Source organism: Coptis chinensis, chromosome 6 (assembly GCF_015680905.1).
Source record: "Coptis chinensis isolate HL-2020 chromosome 6, ASM1568090v1, whole genome shotgun sequence".
NCBI lineage: Eukaryota > Viridiplantae > Streptophyta > Magnoliopsida > Ranunculales > Ranunculaceae > Coptis > Coptis chinensis.
Window position 1 is genome coordinate 91,194,641 of NC_141461.1, and position 17,551 is coordinate 91,212,191.

At 37.0% G+C, this 17,551-nt stretch overlaps 1 protein-coding gene across 3 annotated transcripts; it reads left to right on the plus strand.

The window, feature by feature from the left end:
* Positions 1 to 5,916: 5,916 nt before the first annotated feature.
* On the plus strand, positions 5,917 to 16,394 carry LOC147495360 (paired amphipathic helix protein Sin3-like 3). 3 transcript variants are annotated; one of them, XM_086563992.1, is made up of 11 exons: positions 5,917 to 6,162; positions 6,316 to 6,364; positions 6,914 to 7,635; positions 7,761 to 7,846; positions 8,761 to 9,396; positions 9,499 to 9,645; positions 9,763 to 9,976; positions 10,295 to 10,390; positions 11,393 to 11,521; positions 16,193 to 16,244; positions 16,333 to 16,394. In XM_086563992.1, exons 3-6 carry the CDS (start codon positions 6,933 to 6,935, stop codon positions 9,520 to 9,522), a joined length of 1,449 nt encoding a protein of 482 aa, XP_086420118.1. In that variant the 5' UTR covers positions 5,917 to 6,162; positions 6,316 to 6,364; positions 6,914 to 6,932; the 3' UTR covers positions 9,523 to 9,645; positions 9,763 to 9,976; positions 10,295 to 10,390; positions 11,393 to 11,521; positions 16,193 to 16,244; positions 16,333 to 16,394. The 3 variants fall into 3 exon arrangements, with proteins under 3 accessions (XP_086420118.1, XP_086420120.1, XP_086420119.1); XM_086563994.1 differs by having other exon boundaries at positions 9,778 to 9,976; XM_086563993.1 differs by lacking the exons at positions 5,917 to 6,162; positions 6,316 to 6,364 and having other exon boundaries at positions 6,675 to 7,635.
* Positions 16,395 to 17,551: the final 1,157 nt, after the last annotated feature.

Genomic DNA, 17,551 nt, shown 5'->3' on the forward strand with positions numbered 1-17,551 from the left:
GTAATATGTGGGTAATATGTAACTGTTTTAGTTAAATAGTCACAAATAGTTATCCACACATATATGCCTTCTTTAGAAGAAAAAAAAAAAAAAAAAACCATTTGTGACCGTTTCGAAAACACACGCCGACACCAAAAACTTTTTAAAACAGTCACAAAAACCCTTTTCTGCCATTTGTGACCGTTTCGAACAGAACAGTCACAAATAACATTTTAAAACAGTCACAAAAACCCTTTTTTCTACTAGTGTGTTGTGACGAGACCCACTCCTCATGGTCATGTTGAGAATGTTCAAAATGAGATGGATCTCGCTTTGAAGATTTCTCATCTCCAGTTAGAAGCTTTTTCTTGCAGCTACCTTTCGGCCGACCTTTGGTTTTTGCTTCCTCACAAGGCGGTACTAGCCATGTACTTTCTGGTACGACTATCTCCACAAGCTTCTTAATCATAACCCTCTGCTCTTCTTAAGAAACCATTGCAAACCTTTTCATGAACAAGTCGATCGAAGGTCTAACATCGGGACCAACACTCACTGACACATTAGGAGAAGCAGACAATATTTTCCAAAAGGGGTCGATAACAATCAAAGGGATGGACTGCTCTTGCTCTTCAAATTCAATTAATTCATGAGCACATGGCAGTCCATGGCTCGTGCGCAAATAGCACCAACACCTGATCTCTCCATCTTTAACACGTTTTACGCGGGTATCTATTTCTTCAAATAGCAAGTCCAAACATTTGCGCAAGACAAGGCCTCTGAGTTCACGAAACAAAGGAATCTGGTGGTGGTGCTGAGTTACAATCATACTCCTCTCGAAGGTATAACTCTAATCTTGGACATCTGGATCTCTAGAATCGGGTGGATTAAGCTAAACATACTCCAAAAATCATGACAGTTTGCATTTCCTAGTACACGCTTCACCTGAGAATGAGACCTTTCAACTCTATTGGTCATTGTACTGCCAAAGTGAATGTGTTGGTCAGTCTGACCCTTCAACTCTATTGGTCGTTGTACTCTAAAAGTGAATGTGTTGGTCAGTCCAACAACATACGAATCGATCCCTGTGAGGAAACCAAGTCTCTCACAAATAACTAACAAAATTGGAGTACTCAACCCTGTAATATTTTTCCAAAGCATCCCATCTACGCTATAAAATAACCTCTGTCTTCAATTTGACTACAGTGTTCCATGAGAACTGGGCCTTCTCTACAAGTTCTGTGCTTGGAAAAATATCATAACATTTTGAAAGGACGCATGTAGCGATGTGCCATCTACATAGATGCTTGTGTGTGTTAGGGAAAACTTTATTAGCGACACTCATCAGGGCCAAGTCTCTGTCAGACACGATCACGGATGGGCTTCTGTCACCAAGCAAGCCACTAAACTGATGCAGGGCCCACTCATAGTCGATTTTGTTGTTTGGTGAAGCGGCAAGACTGACACACAGTGAAAGACTTCCACGTTGAACTCACCCCAACAAACTGTACAAAAGGCCACCGATACCTGTTAGTTTTGTAGGTAGCGTCTAACATGAAAACTATTGGAAAAGACCGAGCCAACTTAACACCTTCTGGATAGGCCCATAACAACCCTGTTATCTCCTCGGTATTCTCATCCTCTCTCAACTCCTCAAAATAATGTTCTTTTGCTAACAACTCACACAATCTCTGCAATTGTGTGAGACCGTTCATATCCAATCTCTTCACCTTCTGCCTTGCAGTGTAGACTTGGGATATACTAGATATGTTTTCATGATACCTATTCTTGATGGAATCCAAAATTTGTTTAGGCTTTATTCCACACTTACTCATCTATGACAAGTACTCGAACTTTGGAACGGTCAGACGAGTAGCAAATGCATGTCTTTCAAGGGTCTTCGCCAATACATGGTTATGAATACCATTTCTAACTTCTATTTTCCAACTATCGACAGTGCCGCGTTGGAAAACACCTTTTAACTTAAATGGACATCCCGATTTTTTGGTTCTTGACTTTCTCTTATTAGCCCTCCCTTCGCCTTCCTTCTTGTGTGACTGATACACACTCGAGAACTCGCAAGCCAAATTCAATCTTGCTACTCGATTTCCCTTAGCATACTCCGACTTTTCAATTACCACAACCACATTAACTTGTTTTCCTCTAGGGGTTGCCCAACCAATTGCCTTGCTATGTGTATGAAAGACCTAAACACATAAAAAACAACTATTATTAATACACTAATAAAATTACATTTAGAAAATTTAAAAAAAAAAATGAAATCAATGCCTACTCCATCATACCTCTTCCGTAGTAAATATTTATGTTGTATCACTTAAAATCGGTTGACAATCCACGTCATTCGAGTTTGCAGAGGATCGGTTCTTGGATCGCGGCAAAGGATCCTACATATAGAATAAAACAAAAGTCTAAAACAATTTGTGTAATGAGGGATTTCAAAGTCACAAAAAAAAAATGAACTTCTCACTAAATTTAGTCCAAACGACCCAGCCACATCGTCCAATAGGGTTCCTAAATGACCCAGTCATGTAGTTTCATAGAGGGTCCAAACGACCCAATCATGTTGGTTGCTAGAGTCCCCAAATGACCCAGAGGTGTCGTTTGGGCTCGGGTTCTAAATGTTGTTGATTCATTCATTCATTCAATCAATCAAGTGTTTTGCATTCATTCTAATCAATGCTCTCTTGTAGATTCATTCATTCATTCAATCAATCAAGTGTTTTGTATTAATTCTAATCAAGTGTTACCTCGTTATTTAGGTTTGCTTGTCTTTGTCGTCGACGATTTCTCGGCATCTCATTTGCTCTACTAGTCGCATCTTCTATTTCTTTAACTTCTTCACCTTCACCTTTAACATTTTTTGTCACTTCTTCACTTTCTATTGGTTGTTCTTCATCTTCAACATTTCTTCTATTTTCTCCTTCTCTAATTTGTTGTTGCACCTCAAACATTACCTCAAATGCTTCTTCTTCATCTTCGTGTTCCATTTAGGATTTTGATTGGGTTTTGATTGAGTATGAAAAATAGTAAGGAGTAAATGAGAAACTTGAGTATTTGATTAAGTATGAAAAAATGAGTGAGTAAATGAGAAACTTGAGTATTCTATGTAGAAATATTTGAAATTTTGATATATTTCGAATAATTGAGTGAAATATGTTTGTAAACCATAAACCTCAAACTAGTTTATTATTCACAATTGAAAAAAAAATAGAAAATAACAAGTTTAGATATAAAACAAATTATTATTTTAGATTTGGATAATTGAGTGAAATATGTTTGAAATTAATTTTTTTTTATATCGGTACGAAATTTGTAAACCTTGAACCCTAAACCCCAAACTAATTTATGATTCACAATTTGAAAAAGAAAATGGAAAATAGCAAGTTTAGATATAAAACAAATTATTATTTCGAATAATTAAGTGAAATATGTTGGTACGAAATTTGTAAACCCTTAACCCTAAACCCTAAACTCCCAAACTAGTTTATGATTCACAATTTGAAAAATAAAATAAAAATAACAAGTTTAGATATAAAACAAATTATTATTTTGAATAATTGAGTTAAATATGCTTTATTTAAATTTTGTAAACCCTAAACTAGTTTTACGATTCACAATTGGAAAAAAAAAGTTTAGATATAAAACAAATTATTATTTTAGATTTTGACATGTTTGATTACATTATTTTAGATTTTGGCATGTTTGATTATATGTTTTAACTTGGTTATATAGATACTATGTCATCTTTTTTACCTATAAGGAAAACTCCCCAAGCAACAGTGTTATTTCCATCAACCGGATTTTTCGCTTTCCAATTTTGCCCTCGCTCATAATTTCTATTTACAATGCTATAATCTGATTTTATTTGTAATTTATTATATTTGATAAGGGTAAACGTGTAAATATAATATTCAACTCTAACTAGAGTGGTCAACAATTGTGGCTGGGTTGGAATTCGATGGGCTTTTTACTACTGGGATTCGGTTGCAATTTGGTTGGGCTTATTTTGAGTGGGCTTCGGTTGTAATTTTTTTAAAATCAATCTTGTTATATGGACTGGGCTTTTGTTGGGTTTGCTTTCGTGGCTTGGTTAATTGGACAACTCTCATTTTCACGCTCATAGAGCGTGCCCAAAATGCTAGTAATAGATAAAGAGTGCAGAGTGCATGTAATTGTATTGGTGCAACTAATTGTGTTGTTCATAACCCAATTTTTTAAATCGGATTTCAATTTTGCTAATTCAATTGGAATGTGTCGATAATTGATCATTACTAATTCAATTTTGCATATCATTGTTTAAATAAATTATTGTACAATTATGATTGATTAATGATTTTGTATTATAAGAAAAGTGTTTGGTGTTTATGTATAAGAAAAGTGTAATTGGTGTTTATGTAATCAATTTTTATTGGTTAATCGGGCTAATCACTGGTTAATCAGGAATTTCCTTGGTTGAGAACTTCTCAATTATTTTAGTCCAAACGACTCCCCCCAAGTTGTCCCATAGAAGCCCTAAAACGACCCAGCCATATCGTTTGCATGTGATACCAAACGACATGGTCATACCGTTCCATGGAAAAAACAGAGAGCTCTGTCTCAAACGATATGGCCAAGCCGTTTGAATGTACACTCAAACGATATGTTCAGACCGAGTGCCCCATCCACGAGTGCCCAATTAAACTACCTTCTTGAATAAAAAGGCAGCAGTACTCGGTCTGAACACGTGTTTGATGTACTGCAGCCTAATCAAACACGTGGCCCTTTGTTGACTGATTGGACTTAATAATAATAAGGGCTATAAAAACTTTCAAGCCCCAAAACAAAAGCCCAATACAATTCCCGCCAAAAACATGACATTACCTTCTTTCTCCCCTCCCATTTTCTCCTCACTTTGTTTTAGGCGAATCTTGGAAACAGAAGAGATAATATGGACATCGACACGTGTCAAAACGAGGTCAATAATCAAAGAGCTATTGCTGTCGTTCCCGAAGGATTTAACCCCAGTTATCTTAAACTTTACTATGGTAGTAATTCTTTCTATCCTCTCTAATCTCTATTTCTGTTCTTTACAGGATATGTCAGATTATGATGATGTAAGATATTGCTGTTCTGGAGCTGATGTTTGCTTAGAATGCTGGCCACTAATGACCAAATTTGATACTGCACTTAGAGGTGTGAAGTTGCTTACTTAAACTTGCTGAATGTGCTGTTTATATATAGTAATTCTTAAAATCATTTAATAAGCAAACGTGTGCTTCTGGAAGCCTGAAATTGGAAGATTTCCTGGCGTAATATTTGGCCTAATTTTATCATCATAAATGTCCAACCTGATCATTGTAAAAGTGTCAAAAGATTCCTTTGGAGAAGTCAATATATGCATTATGATTCACAATGCAGTTAAATGGCACGAACTTTATTTTTGGTTGTCTGTCCATTATGATTCACAATGATAATGGACAAATTAATAACAAATCCTTATTATAAACCTGCACATAAAGGATATGATTAATAACAATCATATATTTTGGGTGTATAGCGGTCGGCGTGGTGTTTGTAAAGGCTGAATTTGTGTAAAGCCTATAATGATCATGACCTCTTAAATTCATCCGGGACTTTTTCTGACGCATAATACCCTTGATGAATAATAAAATCAGATGCCTACCAATTTATTAATGAGGACTACTTTGTCTTTTGATGTGTTTATAAATTTTCAATACCAATATTGTCTTTAAATAAAATAATTGCTTAACACCTTTAAATAGGGCCAATCAGTCTTTTCATGTGGGAGTATATTATAAAACCAAATCCACGCAATGCTCAATTGTACGCATTACTATAAATGCCATTTATTAATTATTAGTAATAATTGGGTTATTTAATAAGAGTTTCATTTATTCAGCTAATAGAAACCGTCTCTTCTCCCTTCTCTCCCATCTCTTCTGTTTCTTATAATTTTTTTACCAACAAAATTCGGTCTGCATTTTCTGCAAAACCCCACTTCTTCTACATCTATCTCTCCTAATTGATCACTTTGTTCTAATATCAATACCACAGGACCTGAACGCTAACAGAAAGCCATATTTTCTGTAAAGAGACAACATTTAGTTCGTTTGGCTGCTAAGACTGCATCTCTTGACATTAACCACATCTGCACAAAGGGGTCAGGTACTTTCTAGGAACTTCGAATTATGACATTTAGTTCGTTCGTTTAGTTCGTTTTGGATTATGATTTTTGAGAAGTTATATGTATGGGTTTGCTATCTTAAAAAAAAAGAACTTCGAATTGATTACTTAACACGTCCAATTTTTTTTTTATAGGTGTATTGAGTTTGATTGTTTCTTCCCAAGAGCATCAATAAATTTCTGGGTATGCATATTCATCTTCCCTCTCTCTATCTTTGTTCAAAACATTCTTATTGATTTACGCTCTGTCAAACTAAAAACATTCATGAAGTAGACATGATGCACCAGTTAAAATACATAACTTAAACAGTTGCCTAAAGTAATTACAGTTCAGAGATTTATCAAGCAAACACTATTACAACAAGAGAAACATATCTAAGATCATAAGTATTCTTTTATCCCCATTGTATCTAAGCTAAATAATGAATAGTAATCTTATTCTGATTAGACCTTTCTTCATTGTCAGCTCATCCAAGTACCTAACTCTTTTGCAGAAGGACAAGTTGATAATCCTGTATCCAGTTGAGTAGTTGAGTTGCATAGAAAAGGCTTCGAGGTGTAGTCTTATAGATGATCTAGGGAAACTTATATTGTAACTTTTGATACTGCATAATTAGATTTGAGAGGATCTAGAAATCCTTTTCTTATAAGGCCTTTCTGGTTCGGACCCATTTGTTTCTTTGTTATATTTCATGGTATTTACACTTAATTGATTGTTTTATTACTTTTTCAGTGCAGCTGCTATATCTACTATGCTAATATTACTTGGTGTGTTTTACGGTACAACTTTATTGTCAGAGATCAAAGAAATCAATGAGAAGAAGCGTAAAGAGGATGATGTGCTTCTTACCATTGCTGCTGGGAACAGAAGACCTATAATTCCAAATCTCGAATATGTATACTGTGATCCAAATATTCATGAAGACTTGTATCAGCTCATAAAATTCTCATGTGGCGAGGTTTGCTCAACTTCAGAACAATTGGATAAAGTTACGAAGATTTGGACAAACTGCTTGGAGCCGATTCTTGGGGTTCCCCAGCGGCCACAGGGTGCAGAGGACGGTGAAGATGTTGTAAAGGCTAACAATCAAGTTATTAAAAATCCGGTAGGAAGAAATGATGGACTGGGTGCGGAAGCTGCTATCACTAATAGGCCAAATACTTCAAGCAATGGGGATGGCAACATTCTATCTGAGCAAGAAGGTTCTTTCAGGGACAGGTTGGTAATTGGTAAAACAGCTAAGGAAAATGGCCATGACGCCGGTCGAAGTGCTCATAAGAGCCGTTCTTTATGCAGTACACCTCAGCGTGGTGATGCACAGAATAATGTTTCCATGGTTGGTGATAGGTCTCGAGCTAGCAAAGAAGTTACATCTATTGAACGGCTAACTGATTCTAATGCTTCACCATCATTTAGAGAAGAACAAATTTATGGTGATGTTGACATTTCATCAGGTTTGTATATTGACCTGAAATATATGCAGTTTCCCTCTTTACTTTGGGTGGGATTGATCATCCCTACATTCTCTTTCCTTTCCTGTAATCTGAATTATGGTACTGAGGCTCTGTTTTGTTGCAAGGGCTTAGCACCAGACCCTCCAGAACTTGTCATGTGGTTGAGGCTCTGGAGCCCAGAGCTCATAATGAAGCTTTACTATCACAAGAGGTAAGTTTTCATTGCTTTATGGCTTGTTCTGTTATAGTTTCTTTTAGTCATTAGTGTGTCATTTACCTAAAGTTTGTGCGCATTCCTGTCGCACTTTTGTCATAATCATGTGATATATTGCTGTTGGCATACCTCTATGAATTGCATTGAGAGAACATTTTGTAAGGAAAAACCACACAAAAGTTGAGGGAATCAGAGTAGTTTCATAATATGAGACATTACCTAAAGTTTCATAATATGAGACATTACTTAGGACCAAAACTTTTGTGCAACTAACATTTATTTGTTAAATTTTAAATTAAAACGTGTTGGATCATGAGGCTTATACATTATTGCCCTCCGAGTTGAGGCTTATGCCTGACATATCTGAGTTGAGGGTTATGGCTGACAGATTTGAGTATGCCAGTGGCTTACTCACTTCTTTGTATTTAAGTTGATCAAACCTTATGTTAGTGGGAAAAGGAAATATCATAGATCAATAAAGTTATGAAGATAAACATGTCAATCAACGGATCAAGAAATGGTGGGCCACTTTGTAGGTTTCAATGATCTATCTATGTTGTTCTAACCTTGCATAGCACTGGTGAAGCATGATCAGTAATTAGATGTTTAAAATTATATCTGGTCCAAAATTCGAATGTCTTAGCTTTTGAATTTCCCTATATTGATTTTAATGGTGAACTAGGATGTATACTTGCTTTTATTATTATTTATTTGATCCATGAGTTGAGAGGGCATACATACAAACACCATTAGTTTTTAGTTTTTATTGGGCATGGATAAGATGATTATCAATTAACGTCAAGTCTCAGTGGATTTCATTTTAGATAACTGCCCAGTTAGGATGTCATTATGCTTATAAAATTTGGTGGTATGCAGAATCCAATTTGTTTGTGAATTTCTATTATGTATAGGGTGGCAGTAGTAGGAGGAAAGTTTTGACGGCAAAAGGAACCAGGAGTAGCAAATGTCAGGTAGAATCTGGAAGTAACTTGAAAAATGAAAGAGAGGAAGGTGAATTCTCACCCAATGGAGATATTGAAGGGGATAATTTTGCTGCCTGTCGAGATTCTAACATACTTGGTGATTCTAAAGCAAAGGATAGTGCTGTAAGCAGGCAATATCACGATACCCATGGAGTAGACATATGTGTTGAGGAAGCAAAAGAGAACAATGGAGAGGCTGATGATGAGGGTGAGGAGAGTGCTCAAAGATCTACAGAGGATAGTGATAATGCTTCCGAGGCCGATGAAGATGTTTCAGGGAGCGAGTCTGGGGATGGTGAAGAGTGCTCACGTGAAGATCATGAGGAAGAGGAAGAAGATGCTGATCATGATGCTAAGGCTGAAAGTGAAGGTGAGGCTGAAGGGATGGCTGATGTAAATGATACTGAAGGCGATGGGATGCTATTGCCAAATCCAGAATGTGATTTAAATGCCATGAAGCCTCTTGCCAAACATGTTCCTCCAGCATTATCCGATAAGAAAACGGAAGAGTCTCGAATTTTTTATGGGAATGATTCCTTTTATGTTGTGTTTAGGCTTCATCAAGTAAGTTACTTTTTTATTAAGATCATAATTTAAACTACTCTTGAGCCTTAGCATCTATGATTCCCCTAGATTAAATACTTACATTACTGGTCATTTGGACAGGGCTTTCATTGTCTGATTCTTTGATATCACTAAAAGTAGGATGCTGTTGTGGTGGAGTCTCTGCTACACGATCAATGTCCATTGCCTGACTACTCAATCTCTCTATATCTTTGTTATTGTCAGCTTCATTGCTCAACCAAAAGAAAGGTGAAAACACAGGTTCTCCCTTTGTAGTAAAAGAAGGCCTCTCCTTCAGTGCATTTGAACCATCCCAAGGGCCTTTTTCTGATTTTTTACTCAATCTTTCTTCATACTTCTGTGCAGGTGATGGGGTCTCAGATGGAAGGCACTGCGGCACATGAACCCTTTTCTTTGCTGGAAAAGAAGGTTTCACAGACAAATGAGCATCAGATGTATTTTCATTGTTCTTCCCTAAATCTTTTGACCCTTTCTTCCTGAATTTTCTCTGCTTCTTTGGTTTTCCATGAGAAACTTCACCAGTATCTGATCTCCCAAGATTGCCACGTGAACATTTCAGGTTCTTTCTGATAACTCCACCAGTATCTGCTTCTTTGGTTTTTCAGGTTCCTTCTATGTTTTGTCTTTGTCATGAACATTTCTCTCCCATGTTGTTTAGTTCGAATTCATTGTTTTGAAACACCCACTGTAGCATGATGTGTTGATCTACATTCAGTTAATTTGACCATGCTTTTGACCCATATATCCAAACTTTATGCAAATATCTCAACACACTAAGTTGAGAGTGGTTCTTCATGGGGCAATCCAAATTTCTCTCTTTAAATGCAACATGCTGATTACGATCTTAAATTTTGGATTCTTTTCTTTCAATGCATAGATTATCAATTTATCATGGAACAACAAATGGTAGCTGAATTTCATTGGGCAAGAGTATGAGATCAATTTTGAGATCGAATTCGCGGATGATGCTCAGGTATGTATACTCTTAATGCTATGGTAACCTGAAATTTTTTAGTTTGAAATTATATTTTGTTATTTGAATTGATAGAATATCTTTAGTTGATTTAGCTAAGAAATTGTAATAATCTTTAATATCAATTAATGACTGATATGTATGTTGGTGGTAAAGAAACTCACTCTGAGACCTCTGAGATGATTCAAAGTGTTTCATAACCCCACCATATACTATCCTATCTTATTGTAGACCTTGAAAAAAATTTATGCTCACTTCTCCATAGTATAAGACGAAATGAAGTTATATTTTACCACATTGACTGGTAGATTAAAATATTAGTATGACAAGTCTGAACCTCCCAAGGCTTGACCAGTAGCCCACTGGACTACTTCTATCTATGTTGTGGGGAACCAGTTTATGGTGCATGTTCATATGGAATACTTCTGTCATACTACATAGTTGCTAGCCAGGAAAACTCCGAGCAATCCAAAGTGGTAGGTTCGCCTCAGAGCTAAGGATGCTTACGGTCATCTAGGCTCCTGTCTAGCCCTTAAGTTCACCTCATTGCCTAACATCGCTTGAGCCTTTAACTGCATAACGGGAAGCTGATGTAGTATGTTATGCAGTATGTTTTTATCAGGAAATTGCTATTACTTATTGTTTAACTTCTTGCCAGAAATCCTATATCTCCCTCAAAATTGGTATTGGAGTGGGTTATCTAACAAGATTTTCTGCCCACTCTTGCCTCTAGATAGCAATCTATGGCAAGTCTCCCTCTGCAACGAGTATCTCAAACTGCTTTTGACATGCTCTTATAATGCCTATCTACGTGTCTTGGATAAATAGTGTTTTTTATTGAGAATTCTAATTAACCAACTTGGACAAATAAGTGGAGTCATCCTCTAAATGTGCATATTTGAATTAATTGTAGTTATCTAATATTTTTTTTTGGATAAAAATTATCTACTATTTGGTTATTGGCCAATTCCTTTTCTATTCTGACATTAATTTGTGCTGCAGCCTTCACTCTATTTCTATCATAATGGTGTTTTGGCCAACGAAATGATTGGTTATAAAGTAGAACGTTTGATGAAGATCATGGAGCAACTTTACAAGTAATCACGTAGTCGCAATATGCTATTGACATGGGTAGGTATGTAGGCATTATACGCCATTTTCTAACACTCAACATACAAACTATGCACTACTACAGTGTGCATGGAGATATTATTGATACCCATTGAAGAGGCCACTGACATAGAATGGACTACTACAGTGTGTATGGAAACTGATTCAGTGGAAGCTGCATATGCTTTTGGAACAGATAGATAATTAGATAAGATATCAGCCTGTTTAAGCGATGAATCGCCTCAGCATCAATTAAGCGGAGTCTAATTAAGCATCTAAATCACTAAATGGGGAGCAAAGTTGAAGGTTCAGGAAATGGATAGGTTTAAATGAAGACCTAATTAATTAACCGAGCGAGTCTACTTTAGATTTTAGTAACTGTTATGGAAAGTTTAGGCATAGGTTGGCTGTTGGATATTGATTTAATCTTTTCTATTTTTTGATATATGAGATTAAGTAGCAAAGTGGAAAAACACACTGTAATGACTAACCAAATGAACATGCATTTAACAATAGTAACTACAAAACGATTTCATGTGTCACAAATTAGCATAATAATATTAGAAGCTTTGAAGCTCAGCCCAATCCCGCAGGTGACTTGGTGACATTGCCTCCACATTCTTGATGACTCCCACAAAAACTGCCTTGTGCACCATTGACTCTTACCTGATCGACTTTAGTTTGAATTGAGCAACACCATTAGTTATCCATTGGCATTGCCACCATTTCTATATTTATATCTAAACATTACCGCTTATTTCAGGCGCAGCGCGCGTGCAATTTTGCTAGTATATATAGGGGAGGGATAGAGGCACATTCACTGTAGCCACATTCTAGCCACATTGTAAATTAATCCAAACAAAATCATAGACTTAAAAGTTGAATTAAAGGCTGAATTTTTGTGGAGATGATCTCCCCACCATAGAGAACATGCTCATAAAAATTCAGCTCATTCAAAAAAATCTAACCTTAGAACATGCTGACAAAAATTTTGGACCGTTAGATTAAAAGCTAAAAAATGAACACTAATTTTTTCATGGTTAGACATATCCAAATATTATAATTTTTTGTGAGAATGATCTTCATGGTGGGGAGATCATCTCTACAAAAAACCAGGCCTTAATTCATTTGTATGTGAAAAATGTGGCTATAATGTGCGCATAAGAATGTGCCTCTATCCCTCCCCTATATATATATAATTGAGCGTTTTTCACCAAATTCAAATTAAAATGGCAATTCTACTTTATAAAATGACTAATTCAAACGCATTAAGCATCAACTTACATGTATAACTTGGATTCAATTCATCTTTTTTCTCTTGCATCTCTTCTTAACTTGGATTTTATTTCACTTGTTTTTTTTTTGTTGAAGTTCCAAAAAAATTTCTTGTATGTGTGAGATTACTGTCCCCGCGTGTCCCCCGCGTATCCCCCGTGTGTCGGAAATTAAAAAATTAATTATAAAATTGGATACTCCAAATCGCGTATCCGACACGTATCGGGGCGTATCCGTGTCGGATACGGATACTTCACCCTTAGGGACGTATCGGTGCTTCATAGATAGCCCGTCCCCTTAATGTGGCTCTTGAATGAGCTTAAATGTGGATGCAATAAAGTGTATGTTTGTTGTTACATAATTGCTTTAACGACTGCCTTTCCATCTTTGAGCGTTACAAGACCTAGCTGAGGTCTTGGTATAAGCGACCTGGTTGTGGTCATGATATGAGCGACCTAGCAGGTCTTGGTATGAGCGACCTGGCAAGTTTTGATATAGTTATGTGATGAGTTGTGCTAGACACGTGTATAATATACATTGGTTGTGTATATTAGTCTCTCACACAGCCCCCTCTCATTAGGTCGTTCCTATTTTGTAGGACGATCTGATGAGAGATTAACTCCACACGTGGGAAGCACACCGGTTACGTAATGATTGAAGATGAGAGTGATGCTGTTTTGACAAGTACTCGATTAATCCTAGAAGTGTAGGCCCTCAATTAGTGAGAAGATTGTAGCTCAAGAGAGCGTTCTGATTTCTACACTGAATTGATCCTAGAGGTATAGGTCATCAATTAGTGAGAAGATTGTAGCTCAAGAGAGCATTGGAGCTCAAGTGAGCGTTCTGCTCTAGGGTGTGTTGGAGCTCGTGTGAGCGTAGGTCTAGGGACCTGTAGTGCTCGAGTGAGTGTTCTGCTCGAGTAAGCATAGGTCAAAGGACCATTTAGTGCTTTTGTAAGCGTTCTGCTTGAGTGAGTGTAGGTCGAGGGACCCTTAGTGCTTAAGTAAGCGTTCTGCTCGAGTGAGCATAGGTCAAGGTACCATTTAGCGTTTATGTAAGCGTTTTGCTCGAGTGAGCATAGGTCGAGGGACCCTTAGTGCTTAAGTAAGCGTTCTGCTTGAGTGAGCGTAGGTCGAGGGACCATTTAGCGCTTACGTAAGCGTTCTGATTGATTGACCTGTAAAAAATGCGAGCTATCACCAAAGAATTAGTACGAACTAACAGTAGTAATTCTGGAGATGCATAGAGCATAATAACAGAATTGAACATATTTAGATTGCGATAATAAGCCCCAGTCCGGAGATGGTTGTGGCTAGCCCCTAGTTTGGAGTTTGTTTGGCCTGCTCTAGATTTGGGCTGATCGATGTAGCTAGCCCCAGCTCAGAGTGTAATCGACCTGCAGTAGGTCAAGCTGTAGATATAGAAATTAGTAGTATAATGTAAGGTTGATAGTTTAGTCGAACCCTTGCATATTAGGCGTGGATGTCCTGCGAGGTGGCACTCAAAATGCTAAATGCCAAAGGGCAATACTAGTCATTGAAAATGCAAGTTATATAGTCGATCCAGCTTAGAAAGAATCTGTTCAACATGCTAATGTGAGTGACCATAGCTGTCGTATCCCCAAATTTGGAGTGGAATCAACGAACTAGCAATGCCGCCAAAGCTGAAAGTTTCTTGGCAAAAGAGAATTAAATGTACACATATAGCAAGCAAATAAGTGTAGTAACCGCGCAATTTCTTGTCAGGTTGAGCCATAGTAACTCGAGTTCCGATAGTTCAACATAATTAAGTCGATAGGTCTATCTTTATACATAAAGTCGATAGTTGATAGTTCGCCATAATTAGTTGATAGCAAATGGAGTTGAAGTTACAATGATATATAAGCAATATTCGAGATAGCAAGAGTTCTGCTAATAAGAGCAACTGGTTATATGATCAGGTCGGTCTCCATGTGATAACAAAATAAATAAGCCTTAAAAGTCACGAAGAAATTTTAAGTGTTTCTTCAGGATGTATGACGGTTGAAATTGGTGATGGATCATATTTTCTAACACGGAATGAGATGAATCCCATGGAAATTAGAATGGAGTCCAAACATTAACGACTTGATGAGGTCGTGCTCACGTGAAGTCGCTCCAGAGAAGCACAAAACTTCTGTTTCAAACAGTACATATGCATCTTGACTAATACTAAAACGTTTAAGATTAATTCCACATGGGTTCGTTTTTGGTAAGATCAGGTTGTTGTTTGATAGTAAATTATGTATGTGCCACATGCTCATCTATGACCAGTTAAAGAGTTATGGTCAAATTGAGTAATCCCAGCTTCAAAGTTTTAAGTGTTCCCGTAAACACATATAAGAAGCTAAGCCCCCAATGAGATTATTCTGGAGATCTGAAAATTCCACAAACATGTTTGTAGCCGATACACATTTTCTTATTTTATGAATGATGAGCGTGATTACCGTGTTGCTACTATATTCTAGAGTCATAGCATAGAAGTTCTACACAAACAAGGTAATAATGAAAATGCGGTAAAGAAGTGAGATAGGAAATCAATTTGCTTATCTGTTCTAGCAAGCAGTAGTTGTAGTTGTTCTCTTTGAGTAACCGATCTATGACTTTTCTCCAGCACTTCATGGGCTTGGAAATGAAAGTTTGAGTAGAAAATTAAGTTAAAAGTAGACATGAATTTCCAAGAAATTCGATCCACAGACGGCGCCAATGTAAAGGCTGAATTTGTGTAAAGCCTTACAGTTCGAGAGAATAGGGGAAAATGGGGGTTTTGATGTGGATTTGACTGAGCTCGCGATAAATGCAAGCTACCTACGTATCCAGTTCTCAGGTGAATTGGAATCAAGTCTGATGTAGTTCCTCTTGATTGGTCCTTTGAATAGGAAATGGATTGATCGTGGAGAAGAAGTAATGCTCTTGGAGAGTGGAGAAGGTGGAGAATCTAGATGATGTCTCCCCCTCTTCTTGGTCGTCCCTGTTGTGATTTTATAGCCCGTCCCCCTTAATGTGACTCTTGAATGAGCTTAAATGTGGATGCAATAAATTACATGTTTGTTGTTACATAATTGCTATAATGACTGCCTTTCCATCTTTGAGCGTTACAAAACTTGGTTGCGGTCATGATATGAGCGACCTGGTAGGTCTTGGTATGTGCGACTTGGTAGGTCTTGGTATGTGCGACCTGCCGACCTGGCAGGTCTTGATATAGTTATATGATGAGTTGTGCTGGACACGTGTATAATATACATTGGTTGTGTATATTAGTCCCTCACAGTGTTCATTGTTGGGTTTGTGATAGTAGAGCAAGAAGGTAATGTGAGAATTGTTTGAGATAGATTTTCCCATACTTGAGTATGCTTACATTTTTACATAGTAGCTTAACCTGTGCTACTGTCTTATTCAGGTTGTCAAATGAACAAAGAGCGGCAATTACCGACTACTTTCGTGTATATAAGGTTTTACAACGTTGCATTGTTTTTGAACGGTCGTCGTCCTTTCCAAGTATCCCAATTTATTAACCCTTTTGATGATTTGTTTTTTCAGGGCAATGAAAATAGCCATAAGAAGGTTTCTCTTATCGATCTTGCACTTCATCCTTTTCTAGTGTACGTATTGCTGTATTTTTATTAATTTGTTAAGTTGGTCACTATTCTTTATTTATTTTTTCTACTTTTACCAAGTCATATCTATGCTCTTCAGAAGATCATACACGGAAGTCCTACATAGCTTCTTTGAAGAAAAACTGCTTCCTGGCCAAAAGCTATTTGCAACTGAAGAGATATTTGAAAAGATCCTACAATTGATTCCTGATGATGGTATGCCACTCAATGATTTTGTTAGGACAAAGGAGTGTGTTTTCCCCCTCCATTAGATAAAAACTGACATTTTGGCAGCTGTTACTGCCGAGCTTCGGGGTAAATGGTCAGAAAACCGGCGGTCCTCTATCTCCAGAGAAGACGTTAATGTTTCTCGGTGGCAGCAACTGAAACATTCATTGCAGTCTGGAAAAACGAAGGTATGAACCTATACTGTCACATGGACTTTCCATCAAAGAAAAATCATTACCCGTTGACTGAATATTGCTGAATACGTGTTGCCTCAGTTATATAAAGCTAATTTAAAGAGGACCCGATGGACTCTTTTCTTACCACATTAGGGTATTGAACTTGTCATTTGGTTATTCATAGAAAGGTCTCTGAAACAAGTACCTGATAGTTGGATAGTTGTCCTCATTCACTCTATTGTTTGATTGGTATGCTACTGTTTTTCCTTAAGAGTTTAGTAGTCTATATACTATCAGGTGCTCAAGATCACTCTGTTGTCGTACTTTTTCCTCTGGACCATCTAAATGCTTTTACGAGGAATTTGAATGCTGTGAAAATGACCATTAAAATTAGTATTAAAGTCCATCTTTTTTCTAAAATGCGATTGTCCTTCAAAAATTTTGTTTTTACTTTTTTTTTTCTAGATTGCATTGGCCACACTAACCAAACTACATATATGCTTAGACATTATCGAGGTCAATTCTCATTCGTGTTTCTGTTGATATCTCCGTGTTCCTTCATGATGTGTTACTACTTACTACTACTACATTTGACATAGTACAAAATAAAACATAATCTTGGTGTTTGATGTCAATGTGTTTTTGTTTTTGTTGTTTTTTTTGGATTGGCAAGCCTGTTTTAATATGGGATCAGTAACTCTTTGATGCTGGCGGGGTTCGAGCCCCAGACCTCTGGTATCATCACCCAAAGGTTTTACT